We start from the raw sequence: 12,500 nt of genomic DNA on the forward strand, positions 1-12,500 counted from the left end.
TCCAAGGCAGGCGGTTCATCCACCTCACACAGTCCAAGGCAGGCGGTTCATCCACCTCACACAGTCCAAGGCAGGCGGTTCATCCACCTCACACAGTCCAAGGCAGGCGGTTCATCCACCTCACACAGTCCAAGGCAGGCGGTTCATCCACCTCACACAGTCCAAGGCAGGCGGTTCATCCACCTCACACAGTCCAAGGCAGGCGGTTCATCCACCTCACACAGTCCAAGGCAGGCGGTTCATCCACCTCACACAGTCCAAGGCAGGCGGTTCATCCACCTCACACAGTCCAAGGCAGGCGGTTCATCCACCTCACACAGTCCAAGGCAGGCGGTTCATCCACCTCACACAGTCCAAGGCAGGCGGTTCATCCACCTCACACAGTCCAAGGCAGGCGGTTCATCCACCTCACACAGTCCAAGGCAGGCGGTTCATCCACCTCACACAGTCCAAGGCAGGCGGTTCATCCACCTCCACAGTCCAAGGCAGGCGGTTCATCCACCTCACACAGTCCAAGGCAGGCGGTTCATCCACCTCACACAGTCCAAGGCAGGCGGTTCATCCACCTCACACAGTCCAAGGCAGGCGGTTCATCCACCTCACACAGTCCAAGGCAGGCGGTTCATCCACCTCACACAGTCCAAGGCAGGCGGTTCATCCACCTCACACAGTCCAAGGCAGGCGGTTCATCCACCTCACACAGTCCAAGGCAGGCGGTTCATCCACCTCACACAGTCCAAGGCAGGCGGTTCATCCACCTCACACAGTCCAAGGCAGGCGGTTCATCCACCTCACACAGTCCAAGGCAGGCGGTTCATCCACCTCACACAGTCCAAGGCAGGCGGTTCATCCACCTCACACAGTCCAAGGCAGGCGGTTCATCCACCTCACACAGTCCAAGGCAGGCGGTTCATCCACCTCACACAGTCCAAGGCAGGCGGTTCATCCACCTCACACAGTCCAAGGCAGGCGGTTCATCCACCTCACACAGTCCAAGGCAGGCGGTTCATCCACCTCACACAGTCCAAGGCAGGCGGTTCATCCACCTCACACAGTCCAAGGCAGGCGGTTCATCCACCTCACACAGTCCAAGGCAGGCGGTTCATCCACCTCACACAGTCCAAGGCAGGCGGTTCATCCACCTCACACAGTCCAAGGCAGGCGGTTCATCCACCTCACACAGTCCAAGGCAGGCGGTTCATCCACCTCACACAGTCCAAGGCAGGCGGTTCATCCACCTCACACAGTCCAAGGCAGGCGGTTCATCCACCTCACACAGTCCAAGGCAGGCGGTTCATCCACCTCACACAGTCCAAGGCAGGCGGTTCATCCACCTCACACAGTCCAAGGCAGGCGGTTCATCCACCTCACACAGTCCAAGGCAGGCGGTTCATCCACCTCACACAGTCCAAGGCAGGCGGTTCATCCACCTCACACAGTCCAAGGCAGGCGGTTCATCCACCTCACACAGTCCAAGGCAGGCGGTTCATCCACCTCACACAGTCCAAGGCAGGCGGTTCATCCACCTCACACAGTCCAAGGCAGGCGGTTCATCCACCTCACACAGTCCAAGGCAGGCGGTTCATCCACCTCACACAGTCCAAGGCAGGCGGTTCATCCACCTCCACACAGTCCAAGGCAGGCGGTTCATCCACCTCACACAGTCCAAGGCAGGCGGTTCATCCACCTCACACAGTCCAAGGCAGGCGGTTCATCCACCTCACACAGTCCAAGGCAGGCGGTTCATCCACCTCACACAGTCCAAGGCAGGCGGTTCATCCACCTCACACAGTCCAAGGCAGGCGGTTCATCCACCTCACACAGTCCAAGGCAGGCGGTTCATCCACCTCACACAGTCCAAGGCAGGCGGTTCATCCACCTCACACAGTCCAAGGCAGGCGGTTCATCCACCTCACACAGTCCAAGGCAGGCGGTTCATCATCAACCTTTTCCATCCCCTCAGACCCCTGAGCTGAGACCCCCCGCCTCCCAACGCAACACCCCCCCCGCCTCCCAACGCAACACACCCCCCGCCTCCCAACGCAACACACCCCCCGCCTCCCAACGCCACACACCCCGCCTCCCAACGCAACCCACCCCCGCCTCCCAACGCCACACACCCCCGCCTCCCAACGCAACACACCCCCGCCTCCCAACGCAACACACCCCCCGCCTCCCAACGCAACACACCCCCGCCTCCCAACGCAACACACCCCCGCCTCCCAACGCCACACACCCCCGCCTCCCAACGCCACACACCCCCGCCTCCCAACGCAACACACCCCCGCCTCCCAACGCCACACACCCCCGCCTCCCAACGCCACACCCCCCCGCCTCCCAACGCCACACACCCGCCTCCCAACGCCACACACCCCCGCCTCCCAACGCCACACACCCCCCGCCTCCCAACGCCACACACCCCCGCCTCCCAACGCCACACACCCCCCCGCCTCCCAACGCCACACACCCCCCGCCTCCCAACGCCACACACCCCCCCCGCCTCCCAACGCCACACACCCCCCGCCTCCCAACGCCACACACCCCCCGCCTCCCAACGCCACACACCCCCCGCCTCCCAACGCCACACACCCCCCGCCTCCCAACGCCACACCCCCCCGCCTCCCAACGCCACACACCCCCCCGCCTCCCAACGCCACACCCCCCGCCTCCCAACGCCACACACCCCCGCCTCCCAACGCCACACACCCCCGCCTCCCAACGCCACACACCCCCGCCTCCCAACGCACAACCCCCGCCTCCCAACGCCACACACCCCCGCCTCCCAACGCAACACACCCCCCGCCTCCCAACGCAACACACCCCCCGCCTCCCAACGCAACACCCCCCGCCTCCCAACGCCACACCCCCCGCCTCCCAACGCAACACACCCCCGCCTCCCAACACCACACACCCCCCGCCTCCCAACGCCACACACCCCCGCCTCCCAACGCCACACACCCCCCGCCTCCCAACGCAACACACCCCCGCCTCCCAACGCCACACACCCCCCGCCTCCCAACGCCACACACCCCCGCCTCCCAACGCAACACACCCCCCGCCTCCCAACGCCACACCCCCCGCCTCCCAACGCAACACACCCCCGCCTCCCAACGCAACACACCCCCGCCTCCCAACGCCACACACCCCCCCGCCTCCGAACGCCACACACCCCCTGCCTCCCAACGCCACACACCCCCCCCGCCTCCGACGCCACACCCCCTGCCTCCCAACGCCACACACCCCCTGCCTCCGAGCGCAACACACCCCCCGCCTCCCAACGCCACACCCCCCGCCTCGAACGCCACACACCCCCTGCCTCCCAACGCCACACACCCCCTGCCTCCGAACGCCACACACCCCCCGCCTCCCAACGAGATACAAAAACAACATCTAACATCCGCCTTTATTCATTCAAGTATCAAGTATCCCACACACACTCCTATACTCATCTAATCCAACGTTTAGGGATGAAGAGTCTCCATCTGCATTTTTAAGGAAAACCAGAGGCCTCAACTAGGGCCAGGAGTTGGTAAGGTCATGTTGTCAGGAAAAACTCCTGATCCTATTATGCATGTGTACACATTGACAGTGACACTGAGTCTGGGGGGTTTATGGAGACAAGGAGGGAGTTGGTGAGAGATAGAAAGACAGACAGACAGACGGAGAAATCAAGAAATATTAAGTTGGAAGGTTTATTGTAAACAGGAGCAAACCCTGAAATACCACAGGAAAGAAAAGGGGTAAACAAAAGGGTAAGAAAGAAACGAATAAAATAAGTGGAAGAGAGAGAGAGGCTCTCAAACAGCAGAGAGCTAGAGGGCAATAGAAAAGAGAGAGGAGGGGGGGCAATAGAAAAGAGAGGGGGCAATAGAAAAGAGAGGGGGGGCAATAGAAAAGAGAGAGGAGGGAGGGCAATAGAAAAGAGAGGGGGCAATAGAAAAAGAGAGGGGGCAATAGAAAAGAGAGGGGCAATAGAAAAGAGAGAGGGGGCAATAGAAAAGAGAGAGGAGGGAGGGCAATAGAAAAGAGAGGGGGGGCAATAGAAAAGAGAGGGGGGCAATAGAAAAGAGAGGGGGGGGGCAATAGAAAAGAGAGGGGGGCAATAGAAAAGAGAGGGGGCAATAGAAAAGAGAGGGGGGGGGCAATAGAAAAGAGAGAGGAGGGAGGGCAATAGAAAAGAGAGGGGGCAATAGAAAAGAGAGGGGGGGGGCAATAGAAAAGAGAGAGGAGGGAGGGCAATAGAAAAGAGAGGGGGGCAATAGAAAAGAGAGGGGGGGGGCAATAGAAAAGAGAGGGGGGGCAATAGAAAAGAGAGGGGGGCAATAGAAAAGAGAGGGGGGCAATAGAAAAGAGAGGGGGGCAATAGAAAAGAGAGGGGGGGGCAATAGAAAAGAGAGAGAGAGGCAATAGAAAAGAGAGAGGAGGGGCAATAGAAAAGAGAGAGGAGGGGGGGGCAATAGAAAAGAGAGAGGGGGGCAATAGAAAAGAGAGAGGAGGGGGGGGCAATAGAAAAGAGAGAGGGGGGCAATAGAAAAGAGAGAGGGGGGCAATAGAGAAGAGAGAGGAGGGGCAATAGGAAAGAGAGAGGAGAGGGGGGCAATAGAAAAGAGAGAAGGGGGCAATAGAAAAGAGAGAGGAGGGGGGGGCAATAGAAAAGAGAGAGGGGGGCAATAGAAAAGAGAGAGGAGGGGGGCAATAGAAAAGAGAGAGGGGGGCAATAGAAAAAGAGAGAGGGGGCAATAGAGAAGAGAGAGGAGGGGCAATAGGAAAGAGAGAGGGGGGGGCAATAGGAAAAGAGAGGGGGGCAATAGAAAAGAGAGGGGGGGCAATAGGAAAGAGAGAGAGGAGGGGCAATAGGAAAGAGAGAGAGGGGGCAATAGAAAAGAGAGAGGAGGGGCAATAGGAAAGAGAGAGAGAGGGGCAATAGAAGAGAGAGAGAGGAGGGGCAATAGAAAAGAGAGAGGAGGGGCAATAGGAAAGAGAGAGGGGGCAATAGGAAAGAGAGGGGGGGCAATAGAAAAGAGGGGGCAATAGGAAAGAGAGAGGAGGGGCAATAGAAAAGAGAGAGGGGCAATAGAAAAGAGAGAGGAGGGGCAATAGAAAAGAGAGAGGGGGGCAATAGAAAAGAGAGAGGAGGGGCAATAGGAAAGAGGGGGCAATAGAAAAGAGAGAGGGGGCAATAGAAAAGAGAGAGGGGGGCAATAGAGAAGAGAGAGGAGGGGCAATAGGAAAGAGAGGGGCAATAGGAAAGAGAGAGGGGGCAATAGGAAAGAGAGAGGGGGGGCAATAGAAAAAAGAGAGGGGGGAAATAGAAAAGAGAGGGGGGGCAATAGAAAAGAGAGAGGAGGGGCAATAGGAAAGAGAGAGGGGGCAATAGAGAGAGAGAGGGGGGCAATAGAGAAGAGAGAGGAGGGGCAATAGAAAAGAGAGGGGGGCAATAGAAAAGAGAGAGGAGGGGGGCAATAGAAAAGAGAGAGGGGGGCAATAGAAAAGAGAGAGGAGGGGGGGCAATAGAAAAGAGAGAGGGGGGCAATAGAAAAGAGAGAGGGGGGCAATAGAGAAGAGAGAGGAGGGGCAATAGGAAAGAGAGGGGGGGCAATAGGAAAGAGAGAGGGGGGCAATAGAAAAGAGAGGGGGGGCAATAGGAAAGAGAGAGAGGAGGGGCAATAGGAAAGAGAGAGAGGGGGGGCAATAGAAAAAGAGAGGAGGGGCAATAGGAAAGAGAGAGAGAGGGCAATAGAAGAGAGAGAGAGGAGGGCAATAGAAAAGAGAGAGGAGGGGCAATAGGAAAGAGAGAGGGGGGCAATAGGAAAGAGAGAGGGGGGCAATAGAAAAGAGAGGGGGCAATAGGAAAGAGAGAGGAGGGGCAATAGAAAAGAGAGAGGGGGGCAATAGAAAAGAGAGAGGAGGGGCAATAGAAAAGAGAGAGGGGGGCAATAGAAAAGAGAGAGGAGGGGCAATAGGAAAGAGGTGGGCAATAGAAAAGAGAGAGGGGGGCAATAGAAAAGAGAGAGGGGGGCAATAGAGAAGAGAGAGGAGGGGCAATAGGAAAGAGAGGGGCAATAGGGAAAGAGAGAGGGGCAATAGGAAAGAGAGAGGGGGGGCAATAGAAAAGAGAGAGGGGGGGAAATAGAAAAGAGAGGGGGGCAATAGAAAAAAGAGAGAGGAGGGGCAATAGGAAAGAGAGGGGGCAATAGAGAAGAGAGAGGGGGGCAATAGAGAAGAGAGAGGAGGGGCAATAGAAAAGAGAGGGGGGGCAATAGAAAAGAGAGAGGGGGGCAATAGAGAAGAGAGAGGAGGGTAATAGAAAAGAGAGGGGGGGCAATAGGAAAGAGAGAGGAGGGGCAATAGAAAAGAGAGAGGAGGGGCAATAGAAAAGAGAGGGGGGGCAATAGGAAAGAGAGAGAGGAGGGGCAATAGGAAAGAGAGAGAGGGGGGGCAATAGAAAAGAGAGAGGAGGGGCAATAGGAAAGAGAGAGAGAGGGGCAATAGAAGAGAGAGAGAGGAGGGGCAATAGAAAAGAGAGAGGGGGGCAATAGGAAAGAGAGAGAGAGGGGCAATAGAAAAGAGAGAGAGAGGGGCAATAGAAAATAGAGAGGGGGGGCAATAGGAAAGAGAGGGGGGCAATAGGAAAGAGAGGAGGGGCAATAGGAAAGAGAGGAGGGGCAATAGAAAACAGAGGAGGGGCAATATAAAAGAGAGAGGGGGGCAATAGAAAAGAGAGAGAGGGGGCAATAGAAAAGAGAGAGGAGGGGCAATAGAAAAGAGAGAGGAGGGGCAATAGAAAAGAGAGAGGAGGGGCAATAGAAAAGAGAGAGGAGAGAGAGGGGGGGCAATAGAAAAGAGAGAGAGAGGCAATAGAAAAGAGAGAGGAGGGGCAATAGAAAAGAGAGAGGAGAGAGAGGGGGGGCAATAGAAAAGAGAGAGAGAGGGGCAATAGAAAAGAGAGAGGGGGGCAATAGAAAAGAGAGAGGGGGGGCAATAGAAAAGAGAGAGGGGGGGCAATAGAAAAGAGAGAGGAGGGGCAATAGGAAAGAGAGAGAGAGGCAATAGGAAAGAGAGGAGGGGCAATAGGAAAGAGAGGAGGGGGGCAATAGAGAAGAGAGAGGAGGGGCAATAGAAAATGAGAGGGGGGCAATAGGAAAGAGAGAGGGGGGGCAATAGAAAAGAGAGAGAGGGGGGCAATAGAAAAGAGAGAGGGGGGCAATAGAATAATGAAAAACAAAGACCTACTTGTCTCAAGTCAGAGAAGGCGAGCAGCAGTGTGTCTCCTTGGAAGCCGGGTACCGGCCCTGCTCTGGCAAACCCTGTGGGAACGACAGAACCAATGAATAAAGGAGAGAGAGAGGTGGGGGGAGAGAGAGAGAGAGAGAGAGAGAGAGAGAGAGAGAGAGAGAGAGAGAGAGAGAGAGAGAGAGAGAGAGAGAGAGAACGGAATGAAAGAACGGTAGGAATTCGCCATGCACCGTGAGACTGGCAGACGGATGACAGGAGAGGGGGAGGGAGGGGGAGGGAGGGGAGGGTCCCTGTTGGGGAGTCATGTCTAGGTCTTCCAGGGCCCGTATTCACAAAGCGTCGCAGAGTTGGAGTGTTGATCTAGTATCAGTTTGGCCTTTTAGCTCATAATGAATAAGATTACATGGACAAGGTGGACCTCCTGATCCCAGATCAGCACTCCTGGAATTTGACCTTGGGATGAGAGAGTGTGAGAGATGAGTTTCAGTTGTTTTTGCGGTGGGGGGGGGTTACATTTTGGTATTTTAACTTGTTTGATGGGGGTCGAAGGTTGAGGATGAGGGGTGAGGAAAGAGGGATTCAATCTTGGAGTCTGTTCATCTGTGGTCGCTTAGAATTTGATGGGTTACTAAGGGTTAGTGAGGAAAGAAAGGTGAGAGTTTAGTTGTTGGTTCCTGTGTTTTCTTAGGCCGGTCGGGTTGAATTTGGGTTTGAACTTGAACTTGGGTTAATCCGGAACAGGCATCAGAGCCAGAAATGCTAGGACGAGGAGCGAGGGCTAAATGCTAGGGCGAGATGGGTGGGAGTTTGCTTGTTCTGTTTTTTTTTTGGGGGGTCGTTTTGAGTTTAGATGTGCTTCTTGGCTCTGGGTATGAAGTGGTAAACAGGGTGTGTGTGTGTGTTGGGGTCAGGCCTGGGCAGGGGAAAAGACAGCCGTGGTAATGGTTGATGGGACGGTGTATAGATCCCAGCGTGGTCGAGGTGAAAGAGATTAGCTACAGCCCAACACTGTGTCAAATGTTCTCTGCCCCACCACAATACTCAGATCCTCTCCTCAGTCCTGACCCAACATCGCTCTCTCAAAGCCCTCCCAGAAGACTCTCACCCCTTGCTCCGCTGCCTCTAACCCAAATGTCCCCTAAACACAACCTCAAAATGCCCCTCATCCTATGACCTGCCCAAAATCCCCTCTCCTCCCCTTAGTCTCTCTCTCTCTACCCTGTTATTCTCCACTCTCTCTCTCGTTCCCCTGCCTGTAACCCCCTAACCCAAGCAACAAGTCCCTTGAATGACCTTTAACCTATATTCTCTCTCTCTCTCTCTTACCCTCCCTCCCTGAAGGTAGTCTGCCTCTGTACCTCAAATACCCTTTCCCCCAAATCGTCTTTCACCCCACCTTCTAATTCACCCATCTGTCTCCCCTTTCCGAAACCACTGAAACACACATCACGCCTTTCACAATGCATCATGTCAAGTTTACCCCAGACCTCACTGTACCCACCGCCCCCCGCCCCCCCCACCCCCACCGCTGACCTGTGCTCTAACTTTGAGAACCCTGGCCATGTGTCAGCCACCTTCTTTCTCTCCCTCCTGCTCTATTCACTTGAGAAGCCTCAAAAGAAGAAGAATAGAAGATGCAGAGAGAGAGAGAGATGGAGAGAGAGAGATGGAGAGAGAGAGAGAGAGAGAGAGAGAGGAGAGAGATGGAGAGAGAGAGAGAGCGAGAGACAGAGAGAGACAGAGAGAGAAAGAGAGAGAGAGAGAGAAAGAGAGAGAGAGACAGAGAGAGACAGAGAGAGAGAGAGAGAGAGAGAGACAGAGAGAGAGAGAGAGAGAGAGAGAGAGAGAGAGAGAGAGAGAGATAAAGAGAATTCAGCCCCTGAGGTAAAACTCTGTTGTATAGCACCACCTGTGGGTGAAACTGAGAACTACAGGACAGAGGCATCTTCAAGTTGAGCTCTAAGAATTATGGGAAAATACTTAAATCTGGAGAAGATGTGGTTGAAAAGAGAGAGGATGGGAAGGAGGGAGGGAAGGAGGGATGGAAGGAGGGAGGGAGGGAGGGAGGGATGGAAGGAGGGAGGGAGGGAGGGATGGAAAGATGAGCATCAAAGTGTTGCAGTGACATTTGATATGGTAGTTATCGGCAGAGTGGGTGAATGGTGTTGGGACCACAGTACTGGACAAGGGAACACGATCGATGGAGGGATTCACCACAAAGTCCTCACACTCTGGTATGGAACCCAGTGTTGTGGCGTGTGTGTGTGTGTTGTGACGTGTGTGTGTGTGTGTGTTGTGGCGTGTGTGTGTGTGTTGTGGCGTGTGTGTGTGTGTTGTGACGTGTGTGTGTGTGTGTGTGTTGTGGCGTGTGTGTGTGTGTGTGTTGTGGCGCGTGTGTGTTGTGGCGTGTGTGTGTGTGTGTTGTGGCGTGTATGTGTTGTGACGTGTGTGTGTGTTGTGGCGCGCGTGTGTGTGTTGTGGCGTGTGTGTGTGTGTTGTGGCGCGTGTGTGTTGTGGCGTGTGTGTGTGTGTGTTGTGGCGTGTGTGTATGTGTTGTGACGTGTGTGTGTGTGTGTTGTGGCGCGTGTGTGTGTGTGTGTGTGTGTTGTGGCGTGTGTGTATGTGTTGTGATGTGTGTGTGTGTGTTGTGGCGCGTGTGTGTGTGTGTGTTGTGGCGTGTGTGTATGTGTTGTGACGTGTGTGTATGTGTTGTGACGTGTGTGTGTGTGAGTGTTGTGGCGTGTGTGTGTGTGTGTTGTGGCGTGTGTGTGTGTGTGTCTGTGTTGTGGCGTGTGTGTGTTGTGGCGCGTGTGTGTTGTGGCGTGTGTGTGTGTGTGTTGTGGTGTGTGTGTGTGTGTGTGTGTTCTGGCGTGTGTGTGTTGGGGCGTGCACTAGAGAGGCCCATGACAACATGGCAGATCCATTAGGGCGTGTGTGGTTAGTTACACCTCTTTAGAGGGAGTGTTTCCTCGGTTTCTTCTTCGTTACAATGAGAGGGGTTCTCTGTGGGCATGAGAGGGGGTCCTCTGTGGGCATGAGAGGGGGTCTCTGTGGGCATGAGAGGGGGTCTTCTGTGGGCATGAGAGGGGGTCTTCTGTGGGCATGAGAAGGGGGTCTTCTGTGGGCATGAGAGGGGGTCTCTGTGGGCATGAGAGGGGGTCTCTGTGGGCATGAGAGGGGTTCTTCTGTGGGCATGAGAGGGGGTCTTCTGTGGGCATGAGAGGGGGTCTCTGTGGGCATGAGAGGGGGTCTCTGTGGGCATGAGAGGGGGTCTCTGTGGGCATGAGAGGGGGTCTCTGTGGGTATACTCACTCTCACACTCCTTGACGTCTGTGTTGAACTGCTGCAGAGCCCCCATAGACACCTGTCTGACGTCTGTCTCCAGTAGCAGCTGGACTAGAGAGGTGGAGAGGTGCTGACAGGCTGACATACAGGCTGTCTGGGCTACTTTACCCTGCAGAGAGAGAGAGAGAGAGAGAGGGGGGGGGGAGAGAGTTAATATGTAGGACTAAAGAGGTGGAGAGGTGGTCAGCTGTATTTGTATTTATTAAGGATCCCCATTAGTTCCTGCCAAGGCAGCAGCTACTCTTCCTGGGGTTTATTATGGATCCCCATTAGTTCCTGCCAAGGCAGCAGCTACTCTTCCTGGGGTTTATTATGGATCCCCATTAGTTCCTGTCAAGGCAGCAGCTACTCTTCCTGGGGTTTATTATGGATCCCCATTAGTTCCTGCCGAGGCAGCAGCTACTCTTCCTGGGGTTTATTATGGATCCCCATTAGTTCCTGCCAAGGCAGCAGCTACTCTTCCTGGGGTTTATTATGGATCCCCATTAGTTCCTGCCAAGGCAGCGGCTACTCTTCCTGGGGTTTATTATGGATCCCCATTAGTTCCTGCCAAGGCAGCAGCTACTCTTCCTGGGGTTTATTATGGATCCCCATTAGTTCCTGCCAAGGCAGCAGTTACTCTTCCTGGGGTTTATTATGGATCCCCATTAGTTCCTGCCAAGGCAGCAGCTACTCTTCCTGGGGTTTATTATGGATCCCCATTAGTTCCTGCCAAGGCAGCAGCTACTCTTCCTGGGGATTATTATGGATCCCCATTAGTTCCTGCCAAGGCAGCAGCTACTCTTCCTGGGGTTTATTATGGATCCCCATTAGTTCCTGCCGAGGCAGCAGCTACTCTTCCTGGGGTTTATTATGGATCCCCATTAGTTCCTGCCAAGGCAGCAGCTACTCTTCCTGGGGTTTATTATGGATCCCCATTAGTTCCTGCCAAGGCAGCAGCTACTCTTCCTGGGGTTTATTATGGATCCCCATTAGTTCCTGCCGAGGCAGCAGCTACTCTTCCTGGGGTTTATTATGGATCCCCATTAGTTCCTGCCGAGGCAGCAGCTACTCTTCCTGGGGTTTATTATGGATCCCCATTAGTTCCTGCCGAGGCAGCAGCTACTCTTCCTGGGGTTTATTATGGATCCCCATTAGTTCCTGCCGAGGCAGCAGCTACTCTTCCTGGGGTTTATTATGGATCCCCATTAGTTCCTGCCGAGGCAGCAGCTACTCTTCCTGGGGTTTATTATGGATCCCCATTAGTTCCTGCCAAGGCAGCAGCTACTCTTCCTGGGGTTTATTATGGATCCCCATTAGTTCCTGCCAAGGCAGCAGCTACTCTTCCTGGGGTTTATTATGGATCCCCATTAGTTCCTGCCAAGGCAGCAGCTACTCTTCCTGGGGTTTATTATGGATCCCCATTAGTTCCTGTCAAGGCAGCAGCTACTCTTCCTGGGGTTTATTATGGATCCCCATTAGTTCCTGTCAAGGCATCAGCTACTCTTCCTGGGGTTTATTATGGATCCCCATTAGTTCCTGCCGAGGCAGCAGCTACTCTTCCTGGGGTCCAGCAACATTAAGGCAGTTATATACTATTTAAAACATTACATGACGTTACATTTCATAACACTTTTCACAACACATTAAGTGTGTTCCCTCAGGCCACTACTCTACTATCACATATCTACAATACAAAATCCATGTGTTACACATTAAAATAAAAGTAAAAATTAAAATACAGTCCCCGCTGTTCCATTCTCATCGACGGGGCTGTAGTGGAACAGGTTGAGAGTTTCAAGGTCCTTGGTGTCCACATCACCAACAAACTATTATGGTCCAAACACACCAAGACAGTCGTGAAGAGGGCACGACAAAGCCTATTCCCCCTCAGGAGACTGAAAAGATTCGGCATGGGTCCTCAGATCCTCAAACTATTC

The 12,500-nt window shown here is 54.3% G+C and overlaps 1 protein-coding gene across 5 annotated transcripts in view; it reads right to left on the reverse strand.

Moving 5' to 3' along the window:
* LOC121571077 (exocyst complex component 6B) overlaps positions 1-12,500 on the reverse strand; it is a 192,009-nt gene that overhangs the window by 48,244 nt on the left and 131,265 nt on the right. For all 5 annotated transcript variants that reach the window (XM_045221781.1, XM_045221780.1, XM_045221783.1 and 2 more), the window contains 2 exons: positions 10,549-10,690; positions 7,234-7,307 (listed from right to left, as the gene is read on the reverse strand). In XM_045221781.1, the coding sequence (XP_045077716.1) occupies positions 7,234-7,307; positions 10,549-10,690 (216 nt within the window). The remainder of the gene's footprint in view (positions 1-7,233; positions 7,308-10,548; positions 10,691-12,500) is intronic.

This window comes from Coregonus clupeaformis, chromosome 8 (assembly GCF_020615455.1).
Source record: "Coregonus clupeaformis isolate EN_2021a chromosome 8, ASM2061545v1, whole genome shotgun sequence".
NCBI lineage: Eukaryota > Metazoa > Chordata > Actinopteri > Salmoniformes > Salmonidae > Coregonus > Coregonus clupeaformis.